At 46.3% G+C, this 15,405-nt stretch overlaps 1 protein-coding gene across 2 annotated transcripts; it reads left to right on the plus strand.

Moving 5' to 3' along the window:
• Positions 1–1,937: 1,937 nt before the first annotated feature.
• Positions 1,938–8,904, plus strand: tubd1 (tubulin, delta 1). 2 transcript variants are annotated; one of them, XM_035383922.1, is made up of 9 exons: positions 1,938–2,405; positions 2,570–2,755; positions 3,080–3,227; positions 3,692–3,908; positions 4,274–4,505; positions 5,685–5,849; positions 6,230–6,355; positions 6,878–7,061; positions 8,054–8,904. In XM_035383922.1, exons 2-9 carry the CDS (start codon positions 2,584–2,586, stop codon positions 8,154–8,156), a joined length of 1,347 nt encoding a protein of 448 aa, XP_035239813.1. In that variant the 5' UTR covers positions 1,938–2,405; positions 2,570–2,583; the 3' UTR covers positions 8,157–8,904. The 2 variants fall into 2 exon arrangements, with proteins under 2 accessions (XP_035239813.1, XP_035239812.1); XM_035383921.1 differs by having other exon boundaries at positions 1,938–2,318.
• Positions 8,905–15,405: the final 6,501 nt, after the last annotated feature.

The following is a 15,405-nucleotide window of genomic DNA, read 5'->3' on the forward strand; positions in this document are numbered from 1 at the left end:
GTGATCTGATTAGGCCGATCTAGGCTGGTGCAACGGCCCTGCCCCCAAAAATCGTTGAAAGTGACAGGTTCTGGAACCCAAAATCTAAGGGGGCTCAGCACGCTGTCCTGACTGTAAAACACCTGCCGATGAAAACACAGAATTAGAAACGGCTAATTTAATATCCAAATGCCAAGTACCCCACCACAAAAATGTGAGGCATGCTACCAATCTACCAATCAACAGGTTTAGTGGACCTGTGGGGAGGTAAATGCCTGTAATGTAATGTAATGTAATGAAAGAGGAATAAATCTGCTGCAATTTGACATGTTGTTGGCAGGAAATAATTGCTTGATTCATTGCGGCCTCCGTTTTGAAATGTGGAAAGGAGGGCTACTGTTTTGGTCTCCAACATGTTATTATTGGCTGAAAAGCCTCCAGGACCATGGACAGAGGCAGTTTGAACTACACAATAAACTAGAAAGGCTGATTGGTCATCAGCCCAGGTGTCACTCAGCACCTTCATTAGCCTTGTCATCAAGGCCTGTCACTTGGGGAACACATTTAAAAACATGCAGCTTCTGCGCATGGTGCTTCTCTTTGCTGTTCAATTATATGCATTTTCAGCCAAAATAGCTGAACTATCAATGATTTTACGGATTAGATTATTTTTCCCCCTAAAAATCATTTCAACCGTGTACTGGCAAGGAGAACTTACTTCTTGGGTTTATAGCTGAGACTCACAACCCAAGTGGGAAGCTATTGCACCTCAAGGTCCTTTACCTTGCTTCAGGAAAAAAAGGATTTACTTAATAATAATAATAATAATAATAATAATAATAATAAATTAATCAGTAATGTTTAAGCTACAGTGCCTGCAACTAAAAATGCATCATGTTTTGTATTCCTGGAAAAAAAACATCAAAATCTTGTTCTCAAGCCATCAATGTTTGAATATCTAGGCAAATTAAGACTAATTGACCAATGCTTTCCCACAATTCTGTCAGGTCTCTCAACCGCATAGATGTCGCTCCAATGCATTTCAGATTGACGCATTCATTTTCCAAATCTTTGGTGATCTGAATTCCCAATTCTCGCTTGGTGCATTACTGCCACCTAGTGACACCTTTGGGACATAACAGCACAGCAGTTTCCTTCAGAGCAAAGGAAGAACTTGACTAAGTGGTTAGTGTTTACAGAATAAAAATATTTTATATATATTTTATTTGATAACGTGACATGGGATTTTATTTGGAATTAAATTAATCATTTGTTGGACGGTGCTGTTGCGGAGTGGAATATAAACATCAACCTCAAATTGCTTGGGGGGATTCATGACATGAAGAATTAAAGGGGGGATTTTTTGTACACCGTGAGATATGCATGTAGCTAGACATTTTATTTATTTATTTATTTTTCCAAATTGAAGACAGTCTTTACACCCTCTTGTCTTGTATCCTGAGAAATACAGATTGCTATTCAAGCGAGCAATGGTCTTAATGGTAAGATGGGTAGCAGCTTCTCAAAGAGTGCGAAGTGCATGCAAACGTGCAACCCATATTCTGTAGTGCAACCTGTGAGAGGGGTTTTCCTTCCTAGTGAAAAATCCTGCTCTTCTTCGGCCAACTGGAGAACATTCCCTATTTTATTTACCACTCCAGTCATTCTCCAGTTGTATGTCACTTGTTGCTCAATATTTTTTTAAATCAATTTCTTTGCTTGAATATTAAGTGGTGCAAGAATAATTTAATCGTAACGACACATAACGATTATAATTAGTATAGTACAATTGGAGCCATACAATAGCTTATTTTGAGAACTTACCAGTTATCCCATTCCCATAGTTTTCCGCATCGTCTGCGCAGAAACTTACGTCAGACCTGTGTTGACGCAGACGCAGACTGTTCAGAAGTCCCAAGCGCGCAGCCTTTCAAAGTGAAAGTGTCAGTTAATTTGTGCTAGCTGACTAGCGAATTTAGCTAATATGCCAGCCAGTTATCGGTTAAACGGAACCAGGGCCTGTATATACACTGCCGATGCATACTATTGATAATGCTTTTTCATAATGGGGAGTTCGCAAGCTAACTACTTTGCTGGATAATCTGTGTTTGCTTGCTAGTTAACGTCGGTTGTCTAGCTAGTCTAACGTAGCTAGCTAACTGTAGCTAAAGTTTAACGAACTCCACCGACGTTTTAGTAAAGTTAGCTTTACTAACTTTTAGATCCGCTTTGCTTGCTAGCTAGGCTAACTTTATGGCTGTCCAGCTATTCAGAGCCTTGAGTCGAAACGGTCGAAACAGTCTCTACTTTCTACAGCGATAGTTATTCCACAGCTAAAGGTAGTGAAGTCAATGCAATCTTGCAAGTCGATGCGACATTATTTGTCCATCTTATTCAATTATTAATCGCTGCCTAGCTTCTAATAGGTAATGTTAACTAATTTGATAGTCTTCGGCGTGCACTTGAGAGAGCAATATCATTTTCAGCAACATTACATAAAAATGCGTTTTGTTTGTTCTTGCTACGTCTCTAACGTCAAGGTGAATTTTTAGTGTTTTTTTTTTTCTTTTCTGTTTTTGTTCTTGTAGAGTCGGAGCCGCAGATATGTCGATCGTGACCGTTCAGCTGGGGCAGTGTGGTAACCAGGTCGGTCAGGAGCTGTTCGATGTTATCAGCAGCGACACGAACGACGCGCAGAAATATAAACCCAGTGCCCAAGGAAAAGCGTACCATGCCTGCAGTCAGGAAAGGTTCTTCAACGAGTCCATAACGGGAGGTACAGTGTCATGATTTACAGTGTGGCTGAGTGTTCTTTTAAAAAAAATAAGGAAAAAACTATCCACCCTTAAAATGGGTTTACTTTTATTTTAAGAGTGCAGCAGTTTAACCAACTGTCTGTATTATAGGAACAGCTTTAGCTTAGGGATGCACAGAGACACGAGAAGGTCATTATTTAAGAAAAATTAATAGAAAATTAACTAGTGTAACTTGTAATTTTGTACGTTTTAAATTGTTGCTTGTTGCGTATCCGCCGTAAAATGCACAGGCCCTACGTGTTTCCTCATTAATCACTTCTGTCCTGGATGTTTTCTCTGCACAGAGCTGTCTGCCCGCGCAGTGCTCATTGACATGGAGCCCAAGGTGATCACTCAGGCCATGGCAACAGCTGCCAAGTCTGGCCGGTGGAAGTATGGCGATCAGTCATTCTTCTGTCAGAAGCAGGGCTCAGGAAACAACTGGGCGAACGGGTAAGGAATGACATCACCTAGCCATGTTCAGTTTCCTGGTGAGAGACCATCCTCTCAGTATTTATCCATGCCCCGCATTACACACAAAAGGGGATACTTTCATTGGTTAAAAAAAAAAGAATGGTCACGCTATTAGAACCAATGGCTTCTTCTACACCATTTCTTAAAGAACTCCCCAGAGATTGCACCAGCCCAAAATTATACATGCTAGGCAATTTGGGTATGGAAGCAAGGCAGCAAACACAGCTGTCATAAATTCGTTGTCACAGGTGAATTCCGGCTCTGAAGCACAGGGGCATGTGATATGAACTTGGCTCTGAAGACTCATCAGTGCATGTGATATGAACTTGGCTCTGAAGCCTCATCAGTGCATGTGATATGAACTTGGCTCTGAAGCCTCATCAGTGCATGTGATACAAGCTCCGGCTCTGAAGCCCTGCCAAAGCGTGTGCTGCGGTTCACAGGTTCTGTGTCCACGGGCCGCGTCACGAGGAGGCGGTGGCGGACCTCGTGCGGAGAGAGGTGGAGCGCTGTGATAGGCTGGCGGGGATCCTCACCTTGATGAGCGTGGCGGGGGGCACGGGGTCTGGAGTGGGCACCTACGTCACCCAGTGCCTCAGAGATGTGTACCCGCACTCTTTCATCCTGAACCAGCTGACCTGGCCCTATGGCACCGGAGAGGTGAGGGGCACAGTGCTCAGAGAATCCACAGTGTATTCCTTCCGCATGTTACCTGTACAGCTCTTCATACTTTCATTAAATCATATTTTTAAAGAAAATATAATTGCCATTTTAGAAGGAAAAGAAAGCTTGTATCTAACCCCAGCTTTCTTTAGTCATTTAAGCAGTGAGGTTGGCCTGAATAACCTATTGCTACGAATAACTGTACAAAATTATTATATTGTACCTTATGGGACCTGTGTTTTGTAGTTGTTCCAGTGACCTTTGGTATGCACTTATTGTACGTCGCTTTGGATAAAAGCGTCTGCCAAATAAATGTAACGCAATGTAATGATGGTTATTGATTTTTACTTGTCCCCCTGCAGGTGATCGTGCAGAACTACAACTCGGTCCTCACGCTGTCTCGCCTGTACCAGTGCTCCGACGCCGTCCTGGTGCACGAGAACGACACGGTGCACAGGATCTGCGCCCAGCTCATGAACATCAAGCACATCTCCTTCGGCGACGTGAACAAGGTCATCGCCCACCAGCTGGGCGGCGTGCTGCAGCCCGCCCTCACGGACGAGACACACAGCCAGTACAGCAGGAACCCCATGGGTGAGCACCACTGTGTGTGTTAAAGAGCAGGAACCCCATGGGTGAGCACCACTGTGTGTGTTAAAGAGCAGGGACCCCATGGGTGAGCTCCACTGAGTGTGTCCATAAAGAGCAGGAACCCCATGGGTGAGCTCCACTGAGTGTGTCCATAAAGAGCAGGGACCCCATGGGTGAGCTCCACTGAGTGTGTCCTTAAAGACCAGGAACCCCATGGGTGAGCAGCACTGAGTATGTTAAAGAGCAGGTACCCCATGGGTGAGCAGCAGTGTGTGTGTCCATAAAGAGCAGGAACCCCATGGGTGAGCGGCACTGAGTGTGTCCATAAAGAGCAGGAACCCCATGGGTGAGCAGCACTGAGTGTGTCCATAAAGAGCAGGAACCCCATGGGTGAGCTCCACTGAGTGTGTCCATAAAGAGCAGGACCCCATGGGTGAGCAGCACTGAGTGTGTTAAAGAGCAGGGACCCCATGGGTGAGCAGCACTGAGTGTGTTAAAGAGCAGGAACCCCATGGGTGAGCAGCAGTGTGTGTGTCCATAAAGAGCAGGAACCCCATGGGTGAGCAGCACTGAGTGTGTCCATAAAGAGCAGGCACCCCATGGGTGAGCAGCACTGAGTGTGTTAAAGAGCAGGGACCCCATGGGTGAGCTCCACTGAGTGTGTCCATAAAGAGCAGGAACCCCATGGGTGAGCTCCACTGAGTGTGTCCATAAAGAGCAGGAACCCCATGGGTGAGCTCCACTGAGTGTGTCCATAAAGAGCAGGCCCCATGGGTGAGCAGCACTGAGTGTGTTAAAGAGCAGGGACCCCATGGGTGAGCAGCACTGAGTGTGTTAAAGAGCAGGAACCCTATGGGTGAGCTCCACTGAGTGTGTCCATAAAGAGCAGGAACCCCATGGGTGAGCTCCACTGAGTGTGTTAAAGAGCAGGAACCCTATGGGTGACCAGCACTGAGTGTGTTAAAGAGCAGGGACCCTATGGGTGAGCAGCACTGAGTGTGTTAAAGAGCAGGAACCCCATGGGTGAGCACCACTGTGTGTGTCCATAAAGAGCAGGCACGTACACACCAGGCTGCTGTACTGACATGGGGGGGTCGGGGGCTGATCAGTCTGGTGGGCCACCCTGAGTACAGATTCTGTTAAAACTTGGTGTTTTCTGCGTGTGTGTGTGTGTGTGTGTAGGTGAGCTGACGGCTGGCCTGGTGTGCCACCCTGAGTACAGGCTGCTGAGCGTGTGCAGTATTCCTCAGATGCCCAGCTCCTCCCAGGCCTACAGCGCCTTCACCTGGCCAGGCCTGCTCAAACACCTGCGCCAGATGCTCATCACGAGCGCCAAGATGGAGGAAGGCGAGTGTCACACGTTCACCGGGCCGTGCAGTGTTAAACAGAAGGGTTAGGGTTAAGGTTAAGGTTTACTTTATTATCTCCCAAGGGAGAAAATTGTCTTGGATCAGAGAGATCCTACTGCATTAAGAAAAACAAGACATCTCATATTTCACATTCACAGTTCATACATTACAATATAAACATTAAATATAAACATACACATATCACTAACAATCGTTCAGCCTGTAATTTGCTTTTCAAAATCATGCTGTGCATCAACCCGTCGTCTTTGTCCGAGCGCTGATTAGCCTGTAGTTTGTGTGTGTGATTGGCCAGGGGTGGATTCCTGTGCTGGTCCAGCTCGTGCTGCTCCTGTTAAGGTGACAGTGCGCCCCCTGCAGGTATCGACTGGCAGGTGCGGGCACCGCCTGTGGGACAGGGGACTGCAGAGAGACCCAGCGGCTTCAACAGGTCCCTGGCCAACCTCCTGATACTACGAGGCAAGGATGTCTCCAGTGCCAGTGCATGTGAGTGGCTCTGTTCCTGCTTCATCCCGGATAACAGGGGCCGGATGGGGGATGTCACCAGCACCGCACTGCTGTGGAACTCGGGTTGAGTTCTCATAGTAGAACCAGGGGACATAAATGGAAAATAGCGAAAGGTAAATTCTGTACAGACATCATGTAGAATTTTTTTGTGCAGAGAGTAGAGAGTCACTGTGTGAAATAGCCTGCCAGGTCACGTAGTAAAGGCAGAAACTCTGGGGATTTTCAAGACTAGGCTTTATCTAATGGTGTCAGATACTATCTAGTTTGTAGGTAATCAGAGCACTCATTTAGTTAGAAAAATGATGACCTGTGTAGAGCCCTGCGTGAGCATTTGATCAAATCTGAGATATCCCTGCTTATCAGGGTGCCAGCGGTACACACAGAGGATAGCTGTTATGAGTTATGAATTCATATTTTTAGCAACATATTTTCATTAATAAAACGTGCTCCTGTCGTCTCATTCCTGAGTTTATGCATGCATCTGCATATTTTGGGATGCAGGTGGCTTTATGGACCCTGCGCTGTATTCCCCCTGGTTACCACCAGAGGGAGCCTTCAGCACTTGGAGATCGCCGCTTCCGTTCAACAGATACGAGAAGTCAGCGACTCTGGTCAGCAACAGCCAGTCTCTGCTCAAGCCCCTGGACCTGATGGTGGGCAAGGCGTGGAACATGTTTGCATCCAGGTGAGCGCGTGTCGCAGGGGTGTTCCACCGTCCCATAATGCAGCGCACTTCAAATCAATCAATAACATTCCAGACACCTGAATGAGCGTACTGTGCACCTGTGAAACTTGGTTAGGCTAAGCCATAATTAGCATTGTAATAAGCAGTGTATTGCAGCTTATTACACTGGTACAGTCCAGATTCCATACCAGGCCGTGTGACAGGATGAGCCAATCAGCAGCCTCAGATTATTGCCTTTGGTTTAAAATGTAAAATGTGTGATTTAGCATGTCGAAATGCAAGTGCTCTGTGGTGTAATTGTCATGGGGTGATACTTTAAAATAGGATAATAGTTGGTAAAAAAAAAAAGTAAATAAATAAATAAATACAAATTCAGCCGGTACATTTCTGCTTGGAGTATCCCACATTGGCTGTGTCTTCTCAGGTTTGTTCTGAAAAAAAATGTTGCTCGTAGAACATTAAAAAAAATGTGCATTGGACACTGTTAAGGTTAGTCATGGTCAAGTGTGCAGAACACAGTGTTTCACGAGGTCTGTTCTACTCAAACTTTTCAAATTTGTCCACCCATTTCCTCCCTTTCCACAGTTATGAATTTGGCCCCTGTAGACCTGCTCTGTTATGTACCTTGACCCGTTCAAGTTGGGTTTGATTTTGTGGGAGAGAGGATGCCTTTATGAGTGCTTGCTGGCCTGTGCTCACACGTAATGCAGCCATTCATCTTATCTTATCTCACCACTGTTAATTCCAGCAAAATGGTGGCACCTTGGGACTGAAATACAAGCCAAGCGCAGTGTGTGCTCTGTGGTGATTCCTGAGTACACTGTGTGTGCTATTTCTGTGCTCTCACAGTGAACTCAAGCGTTCTGAAACTCCTTGGCCAGACTTGCGGTTTCTTGCAGAGTCCCGCATTCTAACCACTGCTACACACAGCTGCCCGTTTGGTTAGGGGTCAGAGGTCACCACTCCTGAGGTGTTTGCTCTTGGCTTTGCAGGGCGTACGTTCATCAGTACACCAAGTTTGGAATCGCAGAGGAGGACTTCCTGGACAGCTTCACCTGCTTGGAGCAGGTCATATCCAACTACAGACATCTGTAATCAGAACCTGTGGAGCAGGTCATATCCAACTACAGACACCTGTAATCAGAACCTCTGGAACAGGTCATATCCAACTACAGACACCTGTAATCAGAACCTGTGGAACAGGTCATATCCAACTACAGACACCTGTAATCAGAACCTCTGGAACAGGTCATACCTAACTACAGACACCTGTAATCAGAACCTGTGGAGCAGGTCATATCCAACTACAGACACCTGTAATCAGAACCTCTTTAGCATGTCATATCAAACTACAGACACCTGTAATCAGAACCTGTGGCATTGACTGGACAGTGGAGACGTGCTGGCACGGATTGGTCCAGGACCACGTTTACCCTACTGGATGAAGGCAGCGTGTCACTGCGTACGACTGCAGACTGGAACTGAAGCTCTCATACTGAGTGCTCAGCCTAAACCAGAGGAGTAAATCACGCATGGGATTTTCTGCTTCTGACACACTGGCTGCTGTCTGCAGACAGGGCTTTCCGTTTCCAGACTATCCTGTACTCTGTTTCTGTGACGCAAATAGAGATGTCGTAACCCTGTTTATATTTTCTACATTTGTGCATTTGGCAGACTGCATATCTAATATTTGTATGTGTGCTTATTGAACATGTTTTGTGGAAGAAAGTGTTTTTTGCTTAAAAGTTTGATAAATTATTGCAAATTAAGATTTTATTAAAAAAAACACATGATAAAAACTTAATATTTTGCACTGACACTTGAATAAATACGTTTCCCGGTAGTCTGTTTCAGTGAATTTTGCAGTTGGAAAGAGAAATGAGGACAGCTGAGAAATTTGAATGGGATCAAATCAATCAGAGATGGTGTCCAGATGGAGAAGTGCGATTTCACTTCCTGTTCTCTAAGGCAGCAGAAGTGGGGGCTCTTGGGGGATGTGGTTCAGCAGAGTGGGTCTGGCTGGAGTTCTGAGAATTCAGTGCCAACAAGTGGCAACCTACAGCTAATACAACATTGCATTGTGGGTAATGTTTGACGGTTTTTGGTTTTTCACCACATACTGTAGTTAATTCTACACAGAATTCTTTTTACTGATTTGTATGTATTTTAATTGGGATAGTTTGTGTCAGAGTGGGTCTCTACCTGACAGAAGTGACCATGTTTAGCGTTGATGTGAAATGATCTGCGTTGTGTACCGAGGGCTTGAGCGATTCCGCCTATCCCATCATGCACTCGTGTAGTCTGCTCTGTGTGTGAGAGTTAAACCGCCGGTGCGGATGGGGGCCAGGCCCAGAAGTTTGCTCCTTCAGCCTCCCTGGACCTTAAGAGACTGACGCAGTAGATTTTCACTCAGAGATTCTCCTTTCTTATGTCAGCCTCCCGCTGTGCTCTGGGACAAAAACATGTTTTCTTTCTCCCTCCGCTTGCTGCCAAAGACCACCTCTGTCGCTCCTTAACAAAACGTCTTGAGTGGCGTCCCATTTAATGTTGGCAGCGGCGCTCCTGTTTCTGATCCTTTGCGAATGCAGAAAGCATTTCAGGCCGTTCCTAAAAGCTGCGAGCAGGGGCTTGGTGTTCCAGGCCCGGCTCAGCACGTACGCCCTCTCCCTCCTCAGTTCAGACTTGATGTGTGCTGGGCAGTGGGCAGTAGCCAGTAGTGGGCAGTCGCCAGTAGTGGGCAGTAGACAGTAGTGAGCAGTAGACAGTAGTGAACAGTAGCCAGTAGTGGGCAGTACACAGTAGTGAGCAGTAGCCAGTAGTGGGCAGTAGACAGTAGTGGGCAGTAGCCAGTAGTGGGCAGTAGACAGTAGTGAGCAGTAGCCAGTAGTGGGCAGTAGACAGTAGTGGGCAGTATACAGTAGTGGGCAGTAGCCAGAAGTGGGCAGTAGACAGTAGTGAGCAGTAGCCAGTAGTGGGCAGTAGACAGTAGTGGGCAGTAGCCAGTAGTGGGCAGTAGACAGTAGTGAGCAGTAGCCAGTAGTGGGCAGTAGACAGTAGTGGGCAGTATACAGTAGTGGGCAGTAGCCAGAAGTGGGCAGTAGACAGTAGTAGGCAGTGGGCAGTAGCCAGTAGTGGGCAGTAGACCACTCACATCAGCACTACTATGAATGTGAACATGCTGGCATGCCACTTGCTGTTGACTGTGAGTATGAGAGTTCTTACTGATGTGGCCTACCCACAGTCTGGAGGGTCTGTTGCTGCCGATCGTCTGGCCCCCTCATACCGCCATCATGTGGGAAGACATAGGGGCGACATAGCTCAGGAGGTAAGACCGATTGTCTGGCAGTCGGAGGGTTGCCGGTTCAAACCCCGCCCTGGGCATGTTGAAGTGTCCTTGAGCAAGACACCTAACCCCTAACTGCTCTGGCGAATGAGAGGCATCAATTGTAAAGCGCTTTGGATAAAAGCGCTATATAAGCGCTATTTACCATTACTAATGTGTCTGCTCCTGTGTGGCTCAGTCTGTACGGGCTCAGTGGCGGGTCCCGGTGCCAGTTTGGGCGATGGCTTCTGCTCACTGTCTCTGGGAGTTCAGGGCAGAGGTGACTTGTTCCACTCAGGTGAAGCGTCAGTATGTTGTCAGGGAGAGAAACCCCCCCCCCTCCCCCACCCCACGCACTAGCTCTCCTGTAGTATTGTGTGGCCTTATGTGTTGAAAATAATAACTGGTTTGGGTGTTTTAAATGATTCACTTATGTGAACCAATCGCAGTGTCTTTCTTTGGAGAGAAAGCCTTTCGATTGGTTTGATTGACATCGTAAGGGAGCTCCCCCATTATCCCCCATTCATTCTTGTCTTTGCTTTCAGAGTTGAGAACAAATTCATTCAGCTTGCCTCGTATTCCTCTCCTTTACTCAGGACCCTTAATAAAAACAATTCTCCTCCTCCTTTCTTCTGAAAAACAGGGTGTCAGCGAGGCAGAGACGGCACAAGCTGCTGCTCTTCCCAGCAGCGCTAGCTCAGCGCACAGCCGATGACACATCGTGCCGTGACCGTAGTTTTTTTTTTTTCCTCTCCCAGCGATGGTGAGAACGCGCGACGCGCCTGCTGCAGCGGGAGGGGGCGGAGTCCGGTCGGAACAGTCATGAGAGCCGTTTCCGTCCCTGTCATCCCGGCCCGACCGCCAGACACAACGGAAAGAAGGTCAACCAATCGGGGCACGGCCGAGCCACCCTCCGCGTCGCCAGCACTGCCGGCCCCTGCCGCTTCGATGATGTCATCCTGAACCCTGTGGCCAGGGCTTAGGCACTCCTCCGTACTGTACACTTCTCTGGTAGTTCACAGATGATGCAACTCCCCCCCCCACCCCACCCCACCCCCACCCCCCGACCTCAACACTCTGCTCTGGTTTGCTTTTCAAATTAGGCCAAGTGGCAATACCCCCCCCGACCAGTACATTACATTACTGTCATTTAACAGACGCTGTTGTACAGAGCAACTTAACAAGTGAAGCGAACATAAGTGGCATCCACCATCTAGAGTCACATGCACAACAGGGCCAAACCTGGCAAAGCAACATTCCCAGACCAGCGAACGCAAGTGCGATATCAGTGAATCACTAAATGTAAGCTATTGCTTACCAGCCTAGGACCGTGATACATGGTATGAGTAATGCACCATAACAGCACAAGGCATAATGCACCATTGACCTGATGGTACATGGGTCCTCTGCGATGGCCTTGTCCAGCTCAAACCGAGTCGGCTAGCCAGCACCAGTGCAGGGCACAGAGGTGTCAAATCCCCTTTTCATGACACTCATGTTACATGTACCCCCATTCCAGCACTTTTTGTAATTTTGTATTTGTCCTAGTATTGTAGCTTGTTCTTCTCCCTTCGCCCTATTGTAGCTTGTTCCTCTTGGCTTAACGTAAGTTAGGTCAGAATACTGTTCACTGTGTGAACTGAACTGTGTTCTTGGCTATAAGTAGCTGTACGAAATTAGCATTGTAGTACTTATTGAACCTGTGTTTCGCAGTTGTTCCAATGACCACGACGGGCACACTTTTTTGTACGTCGCTCTGGATAAACGCGTCTGCTAAATGAGTAAGCGTGGTGTGTTCTTAGGCAGCCGAGTCAGCACAGGAGGCGGGGCCTCTGAGAAACCAGGCTGCGGTGTTCTAACCCTGCTGGGACAGGATGCCAATGTTGACGTCACCGCAAGATGGCGGTTTCTGTGGCAACCTCACCGTGTTCTTCGCAAAATTATTTATTTAAAAAAAATTTTTTTTTTTTTTTTTACCGCCGAATGTCTGCGTGCGCTTCTGGTAAAGATGGAAAAGGTCGACGCTCATCGAGGTCTGAGCGAGGGGATTCGCTTCACTGTCCCTCCGAGCTTACCGGCAAACGAACCAGCCGTGGAAGGACGGAAAGAAAGAAAATAAGCCGTTGCTCACTTTTTCCACCTTTTTATAGTGGTATTACTTTTCCTGCTGGGCGATATACAGTGTGAGAGGGGAGGGACTGTGTCACAACAGCACCAGGGAGACCGGGATCACAAAGTCTTTATTTATGGTGGAAAACCTGAACTTTTTGGTAATAGGTAAACTGACGACAGACGGCCAGATTTTCAGCTCTTTGCTCCAGTAATGCCAGCCAATCAGCGCCTGTTGCTCTGTAACTGGTAAAAAAAACTGGGATGGCTCTGATGAAAGCTGAATTATCTGCGTGAGTGTAAAATTCTTGAAAAGGCAGGTTTCAATAATTTCCTGTAAAAGATTTAGATGCAGCTTAATGTGCAGCCTAGGGGTTTTCCCTGAATAACTTCCAAAAAAAAAAAAATCTATTTCATTTTCGTCTTTCTGTTGTAAAACATTTTTAAATCATCAGCGCTGGCTGTTGCTAAACATCGCGCAGTCTGGGTGTTAAATGTGCATGTACATCCTGGATCATCTGCAAAGGGTGTTCTACCACTTCCAGAATTCCCATACCACCTGTAGTTCCTCCCGCTCAGGTAAATGATTTTTGCAGGGTTGACTGAGAGATTGAATGACACACTCTTCTGTTCACATTATTTGTTGTTTCTGGTTTCCAGTGCTGATTGGTCTATGCCTAAACCTATCCCGATTGGTATTGGTTCAGTGCGTACAACAGTGATAACATCGCCACGTGCACAGTGTGTGGCTTAGAAGTGGAGAGAGAGGCGAAGCCATCCAGCAGGTAAATGTCAGCCAAATAGGTGTGAACTGCCCAATCACAGACTATGCAAATCCACGCCTTGTAATTCACTGAAATGCTCAATTCTCTGGAACAAAAGGTTTTGTATACTGGCTTTATTGGAGTTTTGGCGAGTGTGCTCTTTGCAATAACACAGTATCTCCATTCATCTAGAAAAAAACCTACCAGATTAATCTGCAAATGCTGGCCGTGTACCTCAAGTAACTTTTTGTTCCTTGTAAATATCAAAAGCTGTGTCTTCTCATTGGTTGGGGAGTCTCCACCTCCACCATGTTGATTTTGGAACAGCGTCCCCCGGTGTCAGAATGGTTGATTAGCGTGTTAACCCTGCCAATTGGCTATTTTTTATAATTACAGTTGTTTCCATTTTCCGGAATGCACATGCTGCTCAGTTTTTTTTTCTTTTTTTTTTTGTATTGAGTCAAAGTATTTTTAAATGTTTTTTATTTTATTTTTTTTAAACTTTCATATCAATATACCCACTCGCTTCCATTTGGAATTTTGCAGAATATGTGAAATTAAAGTGACTTAAATTCAGGGAATGTATGAATGGAAATGTGGCGATATTGAATGTATCTTCTGGGGATTTGAAAGTCTTATGTACGTGTTGCAGTTTTACTTAAATTGTCAGCTGCTCCATGTACGATTCGGCACTGGTGTTTATGGAAATGTGGTTCTGGTCTGTCAACAGATTACATTACACTGATGGACAAAGTATTTTCCCAAAACAAAATTACCTTCAACCATCCCTCAAAATGGTTTCCTGAACATGATGTACTTTATTAACTAGACTCTTTTAAAAACCCTCAACCTGGAAATGAGCCCATAACCCTTCAGCGATCCATCTGTATTGTACGAGTTATGGTTTCAGTCATTTTAAAGGTGCTCAAAGGTCTAAAGCTACAACCCCATACTTTCACACACTACAAAACAATGCTCTCATCCTACATCCCTCCCTCCCACGGCCAAAGGTTCAAGCTGAAACGCCAGCACAGATGCAGTTAGGGGGTTAGGGCTTAAGACGGTTTCCTCCATCTTACAGCCCACCATCGGCAACACGCTTCCCTGTCCCCGCGTGGTCACAGTACTGGAAATGAAAACCAGGTCACCACAGGTACTGAGTAACTGTTTATTCAAGGGAAGATGTGGGTAAATGCATTTATACGAGTTACAGCAAACAGTGCGCACATCCAAACATGAACACTCTGAAACTCACACATACACGCACGCACGCACACACACGCACGCACGCACGCACACACACGTGCCTGCACATACGCACAGGAACAGATTAGGAGGAGCACGGAGGGGATCTCTGCTGTAGAACAGAATGTGCTGTGAGCTGCCAAGACAAACACTCCTCGAACCAACCGGCACAAAAACAAAGAGAAAAAAAAAAAAAAACAGACCATACCCGATTCATCCACAACTTTCACAACTTTAAAACGTTTCCCCATCTTCGCTGTCCAGAAAGCATAAAGCATATTTCTTCAAAGGTTAAGTCACTCAGGCTGGGCTGGTTTAGAGCCTCGGAAAGCCACGCCAAGAGTCACTCGATACGTATTACAAGTGGAAAATCAAAAAAAAAAAAAAAGACGGTTAAGAGAACAGATAGTACACAAGGTAGGGGATCTGTCGTAAGAGAAGAGAACATACGCACACATGCGCTGTGGTGTCCACAACAACCGAAACCACAGAGCATCAGAGACGGGAAATTAGGCAAGAAAATGAACGTACTGTGACTGCTGAGTGATGATACCTGGAAAGGCTATTCAGAGATACGCACACGCACACACACACACAGACACACACAAACGCGCACGCACAGACTCAGACTCACACACACACGCACGCACACAAACTCACGTGCACACACACAAACACAGACTCAGGCGCATGCACGCGAACACACACACACACACACACACACACACACACACACACACACACACACACACACACACACACACACACAGAGTAAAACATTGGTATCTCCACAATTAATAAAAAAATAGTTCTGGCAGCCCAGCCTTCAAAACGTTACCCATGTGAAAACAAAGAAGCCTGAACACTCAGCTGAAACACTGAAAATGGGAACTTGGGTGACATT

This window comes from Anguilla anguilla, chromosome 12, assembly GCF_013347855.1.
Source record: "Anguilla anguilla isolate fAngAng1 chromosome 12, fAngAng1.pri, whole genome shotgun sequence".
Taxonomy (NCBI): Eukaryota; Metazoa; Chordata; class Actinopteri; order Anguilliformes; family Anguillidae; genus Anguilla; species Anguilla anguilla.